The sequence below is a fragment of the Saccoglossus kowalevskii genome, chromosome 1 (assembly GCF_978046115.1).
Source record: "Saccoglossus kowalevskii chromosome 1, keSacKowa6.1, whole genome shotgun sequence".
Taxonomy (NCBI): domain Eukaryota; kingdom Metazoa; phylum Hemichordata; class Enteropneusta; family Harrimaniidae; genus Saccoglossus; species Saccoglossus kowalevskii.
Genome location: NC_140641.1, coordinates 35,450,135 through 35,462,740, shown reverse-complemented (window position 1 = coordinate 35,462,740; position 12,606 = coordinate 35,450,135). Strand labels below are relative to the sequence as shown.

Here is a 12,606-nt window from a genome sequence, read left to right as displayed (position 1 = left end):
ATACACTCCCATAATATTTTATTTTAGTAAAAAGACACCGTCCAAAAAAAATTAACAAGAGGCAGTATGCAAGTCTATATACTATACAATTAATATTGTAGATTGGAAAAAAAAGTTCAAACCAAAATGTCAGTGTGCAGTTTGTAACAAGAATATATTGTGAGTTTAAGTTGGTAAAGTTGGATGGATGGACAGAGGATATTACCACTAGTTTTGCAGCAATAACACCTTGCTATATAGACATGTAATGACGCTCATTGAAATGGTTATTACTGAATTGATATCATATATGACTTAATGACCTATGTGATAGAAAATAGTATTAAATGTTTTTTCATGGAAACTTGGTTCTCTCAGATATCTTCATTGAGGTGTCGTTAGTAATAATATCACAATTTATAAAGGGTTATTCAAGGATGGGGACAACATAATTCGTGAAATCTATTATTGGGAGTTCATATGTTTCTATGAATTTGATTTTTAAAAAGCACCAGCAATCCTCTGTACAGTTTTTCCAGTCCTTATATGCACAATAAACTTTCGATTCCCCTTGAGTCTTGTTTGTGCAATATTGACTTTCGCTCGTTGACGTCACAGTTGAGCACGTGACTCAGTTCAACCTGAGGTCATCTCCATCGACGCGTAAACACCGGTGGTTTACTGCGGTCCTCGCCATGCCACAGCTAAAGGTAAATATTGACATCACATATCTCTTGTTTTATCAGATTATTGTGTTTTGTGAAGTGTTATGTAAACCCGAGCGTTAGTATTTGAAACGCTTGAAATCTAGGTGGTATTTTAACGATGGTTTCATGGCTCTGTCATATATGCCAGGTGCAGTCAATTCTCTGAGACAAAATTTATTTTATTGGCCTTTTGAAGTATGCTAATTAATATAAAGGAAAGACGCGAAATTAAAAGCTGTTCATAAGCTACCCTCCACCTGAAAAAAATTGTCTTCCCCTCCTGCTGACCAAATTCATCTTTCCCCTGCCCTCATTAAAAAAACACTTTTTTGCCTACTCCCCTACCGCCAACTTGCCTTTCTTCCCTCAGGCTGACCAAATTCATCTATCCCCTCCCCTCATTAAAAAAACACTTTTTTGCCTACTCCCCTACCGCCAACTTGCCTTTGCTGCCCTCCTGCTGACCAAATTCATCTTTCCCCCAATGCGTTTTTATTATACCCTGCCCTAAAGGCTGTTTTGCCCACCCTGCGATATTTTTTTATGTAAGTACTAAAAAAAAGTATCCCTGTCCTTGCATTTTTTGTAGTAATCTGCTCTGCCTACTGGGGGCACTGATATTTCCCGTCCCCAACAAAAAATAGAAAAAATCCCCTGCCCTCAACAAAAATCCCTTGGAACAGCTTTTCCAATGAACAGCTCCATTGGCTGCACCTGATATGCACCTGGTCATTCCAGTTTTTGTCCACCCTATAGATGCTTTAAATCCGAGGGGTCATATTTCTACAAGAAGTATGGATGGTTTAATTCCGAGAGGTGTTGATATATTTAATTTTTTCACATACCCATCCGTATATGTCAAATCAGTAAAGTTACCAGGGAGGTGTGTTAGTTAACAAAAATCTGACACCTGAATGGAGGATTTGAATCCATAGGGTGTCATAACCTTAATATCCATCCGTGGGGGGGGGGGGGGAGTGGTGTTGTAGTGGTGGACAAAAACTGGAATGACCCACCAATGATGTCCTGGGTGTGGGTAATTTGTAGTAGAACTTACGAGAGATAAATACAAACCATGGATTATTTTTTGTTAAAATGTAGATGTTTATAGCTCTGCAGATGTGGTTTCTAATAGACGTCACGGCAATCATTCTGATTGGTAATTGGCATGTTTTATGTTTATAAAATTTTATAAATCTGGTACAGGTTACCATACCTTACCCTTTTTTATAACCCTAAGCTACTTTTTTTATATTAAAAAATCATAAATTGCAAATGATAAATGTTGGTTTAGTGGCAATTCCCAGTGTGTGTAAAAAAAATGGGAATTATTCTACCTTCTGTTTTCACATCGCATTTCATGTGACATTATTAGCCTTGGGTAAAACAATATTTGGGTAAGATTTGGTCATCTTTATGTACCGGTAGTTATATTTAACCCAAAAATGTACAAAATCAACAGCTATTGTTAATTTGTACGTTGAAAATGCAACTTTTGGCCGTAATACATAATGTAACATGTTTGATTAAACATACCGATATGCAAATGAGCATTCTACTGATCACCTGGTAATTATTAATGTTTATTCTGGTATCTGGTACACATCTTTGAGTGTATCTGGTGTAAAACACAATTTGGAACTACATTTTAAAGTACAGTAATATTAAAAATGTACATACATATTGGAAATCACAGAACAAGTGTGTATACATATTTATCTTACAAACATCGTTGAAAAATAAAATTATGCATATGCCACAAAAAAAACCCAAGAACTCGTTAATTATGTGTTAAGCTCACTTCAAATCCCCCAATATGATAGGTGCAAAAATAATTAGAAGTAATTAAATATGCAAGTCATTTGCATTTTGTATGCACGCATGCATACAGCAAATTCTGACCTGTCATCATATACCGGTAGATATATAGGTTCAGAGTCTTAAAATTAGATTTTTTTTTATATTTAGAGTGTATGGGTTTAGTATACACACACAGAGCTCTAGCAAAAGATATTATAAAATATTGAATGTGGATATTCAAATTTGATATAATTGTTTTCCTCACAAACCAGTGAATTTAAAACCTAGTTGCCTGCTAGGTTAAATCTGCTAAAATTAAACCCAATGAATATTTTTGTGATGATATCTTTAATTCTCTAATTTTGGTGAATATTTTGGTCATTTTTTGTAAATTGTGATGTTGTTGAGTTTTTGTTAAAAAACGCAAATTCGATTGCTTTTATGTTATGTGGACCTCTCTTAGATTTGTTCATTTTGGTGATGATATCTTCAATTCTCTAATTTTGATGAATATTTTTGGTACATAGTGATTTTTTTTACTTCTTGTTAAAAACCGCAAATCGGATTACATTAATATTATACATGTAGGTACTACAGGTTGACCTCTCTCAGATTTGTTCATTCTGTGATGATATTTTAAATTCTCTAATTGAAATGTGTATTAATTGCTAACAGTAGAGCTATTTCAGCAAAGAGTCTGCTTGTTGTTTATTATAATTACTGATTGACCAATACACATCTATAACTCTGGTCACATGGCATGTTGTGATGTATGTTAAAGCGGGGGAGTCGTCTCCTGCGCATGCGTCAGATGGCCATAGCGTGCCATTGTTTACAAAAAAAGCGTTTATCCATATGAGACTGCGTTTTTAGCGTGTGTTGTTATCGTTGCTTGGGACTTAATTCCTGCGCGTGCGCAGGTGACCCCCCCCTTAACATTGCTGTTGTTGACTGTAATCATTATTAATCTAATCCAACCCTGAGATGTAGGAGGCTGAGTGGACTAATCCACACACTTCCTGACTAAGAGTTTGACTGCTTTCTGCTCCTGCACCACAGTCAACTTAACAACCAATAATATGTCTTCTTATATATCTCATGTCATGCCAGTTCCATATGATACAGCTCATTGGATATTGTTGATGGCATGATTGGGAGATGCATGAAATTCAAAATTGTGAAAAAACATGTAAAAAAATACTACACTCATTCAGTAAATCTGATATTACACATTCAGTTAACCAGGATGTATTACTATTATGTACATTTAAATAAATGAGAGACACAAGTATTAGCCTGAACAATTATTGCATACAAACTTTTTGATTTGAGAGAGCTGTACTGTATCAGTGATAAATGCTGTATATGTACATGCAATAGACATAAATTAAATTCTGAGTAGTGATCAATGTAATCCAATAATTACATTTATGCTTATTTTTTACAGATGTTCAATTATTTGGTGAAATCCCTGCCGTTTTACTTGTCAGTGTTACTGTACTTCATTTACTGGCCAGAAGACCCAACATTTGATCATGTTGTCTATAAACTACTTCCAATCTTTTCATTGGTTGCGTTCATCATCATCTACTCACTGACAGTCAGCAAAATATCAAAGTTTGCAATAGGTATCATTGTTGGTCTAGTCTTCTCGAGTTTTGGCGACTACTACTTAGTGCTCGGAGACGTCCATTTTATTCAAGGTACTATTGCGTTTGCTGTCGCTCACATAGTCTATGGCATAACCTTTGGTCTCAAGCCATTCAAGCCTCTGATACTTCTCATCTGCGTATTTGTCGGACTCGCAACATACATCTACTTGTTTCCAGGCTTGTCCCAAATCTTTATGTTGGTAGTTGCTATATATGTGACTCTCATTTATTTTATGGCCTGGAGAGCGCTGTCAAGATGCCAGTTGAGTAAATTGACCTGGGGACAGGTTTTCTGTGCACTCGGAGCCATATTGTTCCTGGTATCGGATTTCACCATTGGAGTAGAGAAATTTAGGACCGATATATTGGTACCGCACGCAAAACTCATCATCATGAGCTCATATTATGCGGCACAGTTTTTTATTACGATGTCAGTTATTGACTATCCAACCAAAAATGGCAGAGAAAAGGTTGAATAGATATAGTATGATGTAGGTTAATATAAACTATTCAACCAAAACTGGCAGAAAGAAGGCTGAATATGTAGATATTGTACTGTTCAGTATTCTGTGAGAGGGATTAGCAATGATCAGGATTATTAATTTACTTTTCAAGTAGTGCATAGTATGTCTGTGTGTGTACACAGCATCTATGTAGAATGACACACACAGGTTTGTGGAGGAGTACTACCGGTAGTATGTTTAAGCTATGAAAACCAAGTAAGTCAAATAGTCAACAATGATAATGATGATTTGGAGGGAGGGGTGACCTCATTAATAGGCATAACTATAATATCTCAAGTACTGATATGCAGCCAGTGATATATTGAAGGCATCTGAAACTTATCAGATAATCTTAAAAACTCGTACAGATAAAACTTGGTGCGTAGATGATCTGGAATAAATCCCAGACACCCAAGTTTAGATGAATTTAGATATTTTATAATATGACACAGTAATACTGCAGTTAATAGATACAGGATATAGATTTTATGACTTCTGTGTCCATGATATTTAGTTAGGTTATGTCAGTAATCAAGTTGATTCATTTCTTGAACATCACGCAGGTATCAGTAGTATCAGCTTTGTTACCCAATGAGTTTACCTTAGTGTCCCTTCAATATGTTATTCATAATATTCTATATCCTTCAATTTTGGTCTTTAAAATGGGAGCACAACTTTGAAGTTCAAATCCTGCTTGTGTCTCAAAAAATAGAACCTCAAGTTCAAGTGGCTGCCATGACCTTGTTAACAGCAAGAGAGCAACGAGATTTAATTGTTTTTATGTCATTATGGTATTTGGAAGAAAGCTGAGACAGACTGAAACACTATACAAGGGATAAAAAATAACAAACTCATGGTAATAACAATTTTTTTTTTAAATTCTGTGACATGATCGACCTATTAAAAATTAAAAAAAACATTTACCATCTGGTTGTGGTGTGATGGATATTAGAAGAACTATTTATATGGAATGACAACTATGAACAAGATATACCATGCATGCGACACAGAAACCTGCAAATAGTCCCTTATGGATGAGTCAATATTCGGTCTTTCCTCAGTGATTGCATGAGTGGATATAGATAAACAATAATTGGAAAAAACAATAGGTGAAAACTTTACAGTATTAATTGCTGTAATTAAGTATAAACCTAAATATTCTGAGATGAAGAATGATTTCTAATCCTGCATCTTAGGAAGCACTGCAGATGATAGCCTAATTGCACAAGATGTCCATCATAATATTTATTTATCACTTTGGGTATTACCCAAACATTTTTACTAATATATGTTCATCAGCCGTAAACGCTGCTGTATTTTTTGTATATACATTTAATGCTGCAACTCTAGCCTGTGTTTGGAAAGTATCAGAACTTATGTTTTTAGAAATATATAGTGTATGTATATATATATATATATCATTTTGTATTTGTTTTTGCTTATTTGATATGGGGAAGTTTTTTTCGTAGTTGACTGTTCGCTTTCAATTTTGACGTAACTGTCTATGGAACGGATTTTTACATTTACATGTTTGCTTTTCAGCTGTGAGTGCAAGCAATAGAACTTGATACAATGCAATAACTATGTCTTTGATTGTATTACTATTTTGTGCAAAGCCTGTTTTTACTTATATCTGAATAAATGTTAATTTAAGAAGTGTATATTTTCATAAATTACTTTTTGATGATTTTCTGAAATTGTTTTCATTGGTTACCAGGGTGATAGTTTCTTACCTAAAACTACTGTAACATAAGATACCTTTTTGTTGTATATAACTTGTTTTCATTGAATTATTCCGAAGTGAAAATACGTCATGACAGGGGATTTTTTTATTCTCATTCACTAAGAAAAAAACAAATTTTCAAAGATGTAATATGGACAAAAATCATATAAACTTCTATACTGCATTTGAATATGATTATATAACAGGAAACCAAAAATGTTTTTTTTTTAGCACAAACAATATAGTATTATTGACTTGATGAAAAATACAAAGTACTATTACACATGTGCACTGATTGTTAATGTATGCACCCAACACAATCAGTGCACATGCATACTAGATAATTTCATCATAAGATCAATGTTTTCAGTACAATAATCAATAATAATCATGTGTAATCATTATCACATCAAACTGGGATGTTAAAAATTACATGTTCTTGTCTAAATTGCATCTTTAAATAAAGGGATACTTGAATTATTGTTAAAACTAATATTTCTCACAATAACCTCTGTAACACACATGACATGAAAACCATGAATAAAGATGCTCCAGCTTGTGATTATAAACTGAATTGTTAAGCAGTGGAAATTAAGTTCAGAATTTATTTGTGAATACTCAACTATGGGTATAACTCGTAGGTTTTTCCATCTGATTAACAAGTTTTGTTTTATAGTTTTTCTAATAGTTGATTTGTAGCCAATGGAAAAGTAAGGCTATTTGTTCTAAAAGTAATAATAATATACCGGTAGTATGAAATTACATATTACAAATTCTGTGAGAAAATGAAAGTAACATGTAAAGTTATATCAAATTATGTCAGATATGGACAGACTTCTAGATATATTTCGAATATTTATTTGTCAGGCCAGTTGCTAATATTTAAAAGTCCCAAATTTTATTACAAAATATTGACTTTCCAAACAATCAGCTAAAAATATTTTCTGACAGGACGAGCATGAAGTAAGGTGAAACAAACACCCCATTATCAGGAGATGTTGTACACACAGGTTGCTTTAATAGTAAGGTTAACGTAATTCTCCCATCAACAAATACGGGTAGTTTCCTAATTTCCACCATCTGTTGACACTGACCACTCAGCAGCATAGACCACATCTGAATTTTCATGTCGCTGCTTAAAGGAAAAGTCAAGCTAAACAACATAATGACCCCTCAAGAAAAAGCTCCACAAATGTAGGAGAATGTAAGTTAGTTTTTTTATATCTCTTTTCATTCTCTAGATATTCAAATTTTCATCAGTATTATGTAGTCAGCCACCATAATGGCAAAGGACTATGGGTAAAGTATGACATCATAGAACCTGTTGTCAGAAATTGAGAAAAGAAGTTTTAGATGAAATCATTTTCTCAATTTCTGACAAGATTCTATGATGTCATACTTTACCCATAATCCTTTGCTGAAGAATAAAGATGGCGGACTACATAAATTGATGAAAAGTTGAATATCTAGAGAATGAAAAGTGATAAAAAAAACCTGTAAATTGCATGTTCTTACATTTGCCGAGCCCCGTTATCTTGGCGTATTATGTTGTTAGCCTTGACTTTTCCTTTAACCTTCTAAACTGCACTGACACTTTGCAAACAGATGCTTTAAAGTTTGCAGTGAAGAAGTATGGTTATAAGTAACACCATGGCTTGTCTCTTATTGCAGGAATTCACCAGCTGTGCTGTAATCACTTATTGGCTACTACTCCTGCCAATCACATGTATAAATAGATACTGGTATATAACAGCTATTACCGTACTATCAGTATAGTTATTAGGCCAGAAAAAAATACTCAGTTTCTGGTCACCATGTGTGTACATGTCATAGCCTTTTTTTTCTTGGATCCATTCTTTTTTGTCAGAATTCAAGAAACAATTTACGAAATAAAAAGCCAGCCACACATGTGGAATTTTTTGGCTCCGCTATACAACATATATAAGGTATTAAATAGCATTACTTATATATCAATACCAGTGAATTTTATAATGCTATCACTGCTGATAATTTGCAATAATGTATCTTATTCATCCTGTAAACGCTTCAGCATGGACTCCAGTCAATGTTCTCTGATGTTTTTTTAGTCTCCTGTCGGAAGAAGTCGGAAGAATAACAACAGATTTTATTTTTGGCCATATCTCTGTCACCCATGTATCATTTTCATTGATATTTAGCATGTCATAAATGGATACATGTACATGTCAATTCAATTTGATCAAATATGGCTGACTGGCGGCCATATTGTTTGTTTAAAATGTGATAACTTGGATATGCTTAGACATTTTTGAATCGGGCCTATGCCTATCTTACTCTTAATGTTGGCGTTTGTGTTTTTTTTCACATGCCAGATATTCTGACCTACGCTTTAACGCTTGCCATTCACCCTCAGGGGTTATTCACATTGATGCTACTTTTTGATTCGCCAATTACATGTCTCATTGCATTTTGTCAAGTTTCAAGGACACACTCTTGCCAACCCCTCCGCTCTAATATGACTAGCACAAAGAGAACTTTCAAAAATTTAATGTGGACTGTGTCAACTGCTGTGTCATTTTCAATGACTTGTTTTTTTTATTTATACAGCCACATTAAAATCAATGTCTTTTCTGTAAGGTTTGATCACTTGCTACACGTCTTCTGGCTTAAAAAAATTAATCATCAAATTACTGGCCTCTCGTAGCATTGGGAAATTGAACACTACGATGCTACTCCACACCTTACATCATTAAAACTCATCCACTCGCAATGTAAATGATTGCGTTTCTTATTAGATATATCAAAACTCGTATTGTTCACATTTTATTTTTCCATATGACAATGTGAATGCCCAGAATGAATTTTCTGACTGTGCAGATTCTGGGGCCAGTGACCGTCAAACTGATATGTTCACTGTGGACTTTTCTCTCCAAGTTTTCTGCTTTATAGGGGCAGCAAATTCATTGACGCTACAAAATAACAATAATGAACTACAGCACATTTTGCTCCCTCCAAGTGTGCTTTCACCCATTATGAGTTGGTCCATTATATTGTTTAATTAGCTATTTATACTGTATTAGCTATACCATATAATCTATTTAATGTCATAGCAAACAACGTATTGACTGTATATACATGTAATAGTTAGACCTTGTGCAGTAATTATTGATATCCATATTAAAAATACCAGTTTTATAATTTCTTGGAGTGAACTATTTGCCATATAATTATACTAACCTATGTAATCGGCCAAATACGCTAGCTAAAATATACCTACATGTATGTAAATCCAATGTCTTTACAAACTATGAACCAAATTGGTCCAGGCACACAAAAAATAATGCAAGAGGGGGGGGGGGCTGGCTACAAAATAACACCGACAAAAGAATTCTCCATCTGGTTTTGTTCCGACTTTCACACAATCACTTGAAGGACTACAAAGATTTCCCTTAAATGCTATATTTTATATACACTTTATTACAGACAATAAAACAATAATAAAACTGCAGCATGCACTTTGCAAAAATGGTAAATCTATAACCTTGTTAATCATAAACATCCCTACACAAATAATGGTAGTGACTATAAACACAGACCCTATACAGCATGCTATAGAAAAAGTAGAAACTGATGAGCCATTCCATTTTTGAATAGGTAAGTCAGGTTACATTATGATCAACCTTGTAACATAAACTGTACAATAAAAAAATCTGTGTCATTTAAATAATAAAAAAAAAAGATCTAAGTGTGCAGAATAAGGTTCATTTTAATGACAGCTAAAATTACACAAACGACTACCGGTAAGTCCGAGCTAGAACTTCACCCGTTGATAGTCACTCCTAGAAACTTGGCTATCCAATTGTGTTTGTAGTGTTACCGGTACGTTCAGAGACTGCTGTAGTTTTAATTGGAACTGTGGTGATAATATTCCTTAAGTGGAAATGGCAGGAGAGGCTTAATATTTGGACATCAACTACAACCCATACCATATTTTATATCTGAAAGTACCTTGATTTCTAGTTTAAGATAAAAGCCTACTCATGAATGAAAACGTCTAGAATTTAGACATTTTGCAAACACCCAAAACAACACAGTTTCAGAACTTTGTTTTCATACAAAGTATGGCTGACTTTTTCAACAATCACAAGTAGACTTCAAAATGATACATCAGATGAGAAAAAACTAAACATATCTTAATTAGTTAGTACTGTAAAGATAGTCATTGATAAAACATATTTTAACATTTCATGAAATTAAGATTGTTTTCAAAACATGAAGGTCTTTAATAAATTATGTTTTAATTTGTACATATTTTAACATCTTTTCTTTGGTTCTATTTCATTATTCACCGGGCATAGCCCCCCTCCCCCAATGAACAAAACACAGTGAAGACCCCTAAAGCCCTTTATATTAAATGAATGCCCCCCTCAATAAAAAACAAACTAGTTTACGCAAACTACACAGCGTTAGTAGGCTGTGTTATATTTATAGCTAAGACTAAAGCATTGCTACATTATAAAAACCACAGACGCCTTAGTGCTCATTTAAATTTCCTGTAATTGACATGATTTGTATACACCCATATTGGCACAGTAACAACTGACTGTTGATCTAACAGGTAAACGTTTTGCAAGAACAGATGCCTTCTGAAGGTCACATATCCTGGTATACAACTGTGATAATTTCCAATATTACACCATCAATTTCACAATGTCAGTGTTTTTTAATCATACTGTTTACAGTTTTGTTGAGTAAATAATCAAGAAATTCTTAATAGTGAATGTGCCCCCCAAAAGATACAAGGCTGTGTGACCTTTACGGGTCATGCAAAAGGCCTTTAAGTACACCACACATTGCTAGAACCCTCACACATAGGGAAATATCTCCAGCTTTTTTTCAACTGTTAATAATCAGGGCAAAATCACAATTACTGAAAAGACAGACAAGCCCCAATCGTAATGAACAAAATCATGTTTAAACTGTCATTTTCAAATCCGATATAAACACTAAAAAAAAAAACTCATTTTACCTGGACATTTTGTAATGAGAATATCCATAACTTTTATCCAAATACTTGCTGCGACATATTCAACTCAAAACTGATACATAATTTGTTTTTAACCACATAAACGAGATGCACACACTCTAATGCTGAGTACTATATCTAACATACTGACCTCTTAAGCTAATGAATAGACACATGGAAAAATTTAAGTTGCATATCATAATCCAAGACATGAATAAATATTACCAATTAGGTATAAATTATCTGTATTTGCACTATTTAATAATGTGATTAAAAGACCATCAATGAGGTGTTTGTTTTTAGGCACAAGATATCTTGCATACATGTATATGGCCTTGATTACCAAAACTTATTTCTCTCACATATCCTGCCATATGACGATTATAATATGTGATAGATGCAATCATTATTTTTTTAGGCATTCAACACGATTTATAATACTATGCAATCGTAGCTAGATACCTGTACTAAATAATTCATGCAAATCTCTCCAAAATCAAAGTACATGTAATCACAGTCACTCTACTAGGAGAGTGACTGTGATGTAATACACAGCACTAAAATGATCATTTTGAGTTGACACAACGAAAATTTCCCAAATAAGCAATTTTTGTTACCCAGAGACACTGCCACATCAATTGGCTAAGTTGGCTTGTCACATGTTTATTTTTTGTCAGAGGAGCTAAGCCAACTTTAAAACACACATCATCATCTAGGTAAATTATACCTGGTCACATAGAAAACCTCTCGGTCAATTATTTCAATAGAGAACTGCCTAGTTGAGCCAATTTCATGACACTACACCACCTTGCTAAGTTACATTTTCACAAGAAGGAGTCAACTCTGACACACCCCTTATCACAAGAAGACTTTCTAGCTAAGTCAGTTTTATCACATAGCTGAGCTGAGTTACCTGTCACAAGAACTTCCTAGGCAAGCTTCTTTGTAAGTCTGAAACACAGCTATAAACCACAGCTATAAACCCAAAATAAATTGTTCACATTAGTGAATTTTCAAAAACTTTTTTTATGTGTGTCATGTTCATCACATAAACATATATTCTCACTAAGCATAAACTGCCAGAAATCCTGGCAGAAAATAGAATAGACTGATCCAACAACTGTGTTGTCATGGCAGCAGTCATACTTCACCTAGGAGATACATGCCTTTAACACTGACAGTTCTGTTCAGCCATTTAAAACTAGAAGACGAATTCAAGTGGAAGACCGTTCACTTA

General features: G+C 34.0%; 1 protein-coding gene across 1 annotated transcript; it reads left to right on the top strand.

Moving 5' to 3' along the window:
* The first annotated feature begins 638 nt into the window (after positions 1-638).
* LOC100378051 (lysoplasmalogenase TMEM86A-like) lies at positions 639-6,938 on the top strand. The gene is made up of 2 exons (XM_002730927.4): positions 639-689; positions 3,934-6,938. Exons 1-2 carry the CDS (start codon positions 675-677, stop codon positions 4,615-4,617), a joined length of 699 nt encoding a protein of 232 aa, XP_002730973.1. The 5' UTR covers positions 639-674; the 3' UTR covers positions 4,618-6,938.
* The last annotated feature ends 5,668 nt before the right edge of the window (positions 6,939-12,606 follow it).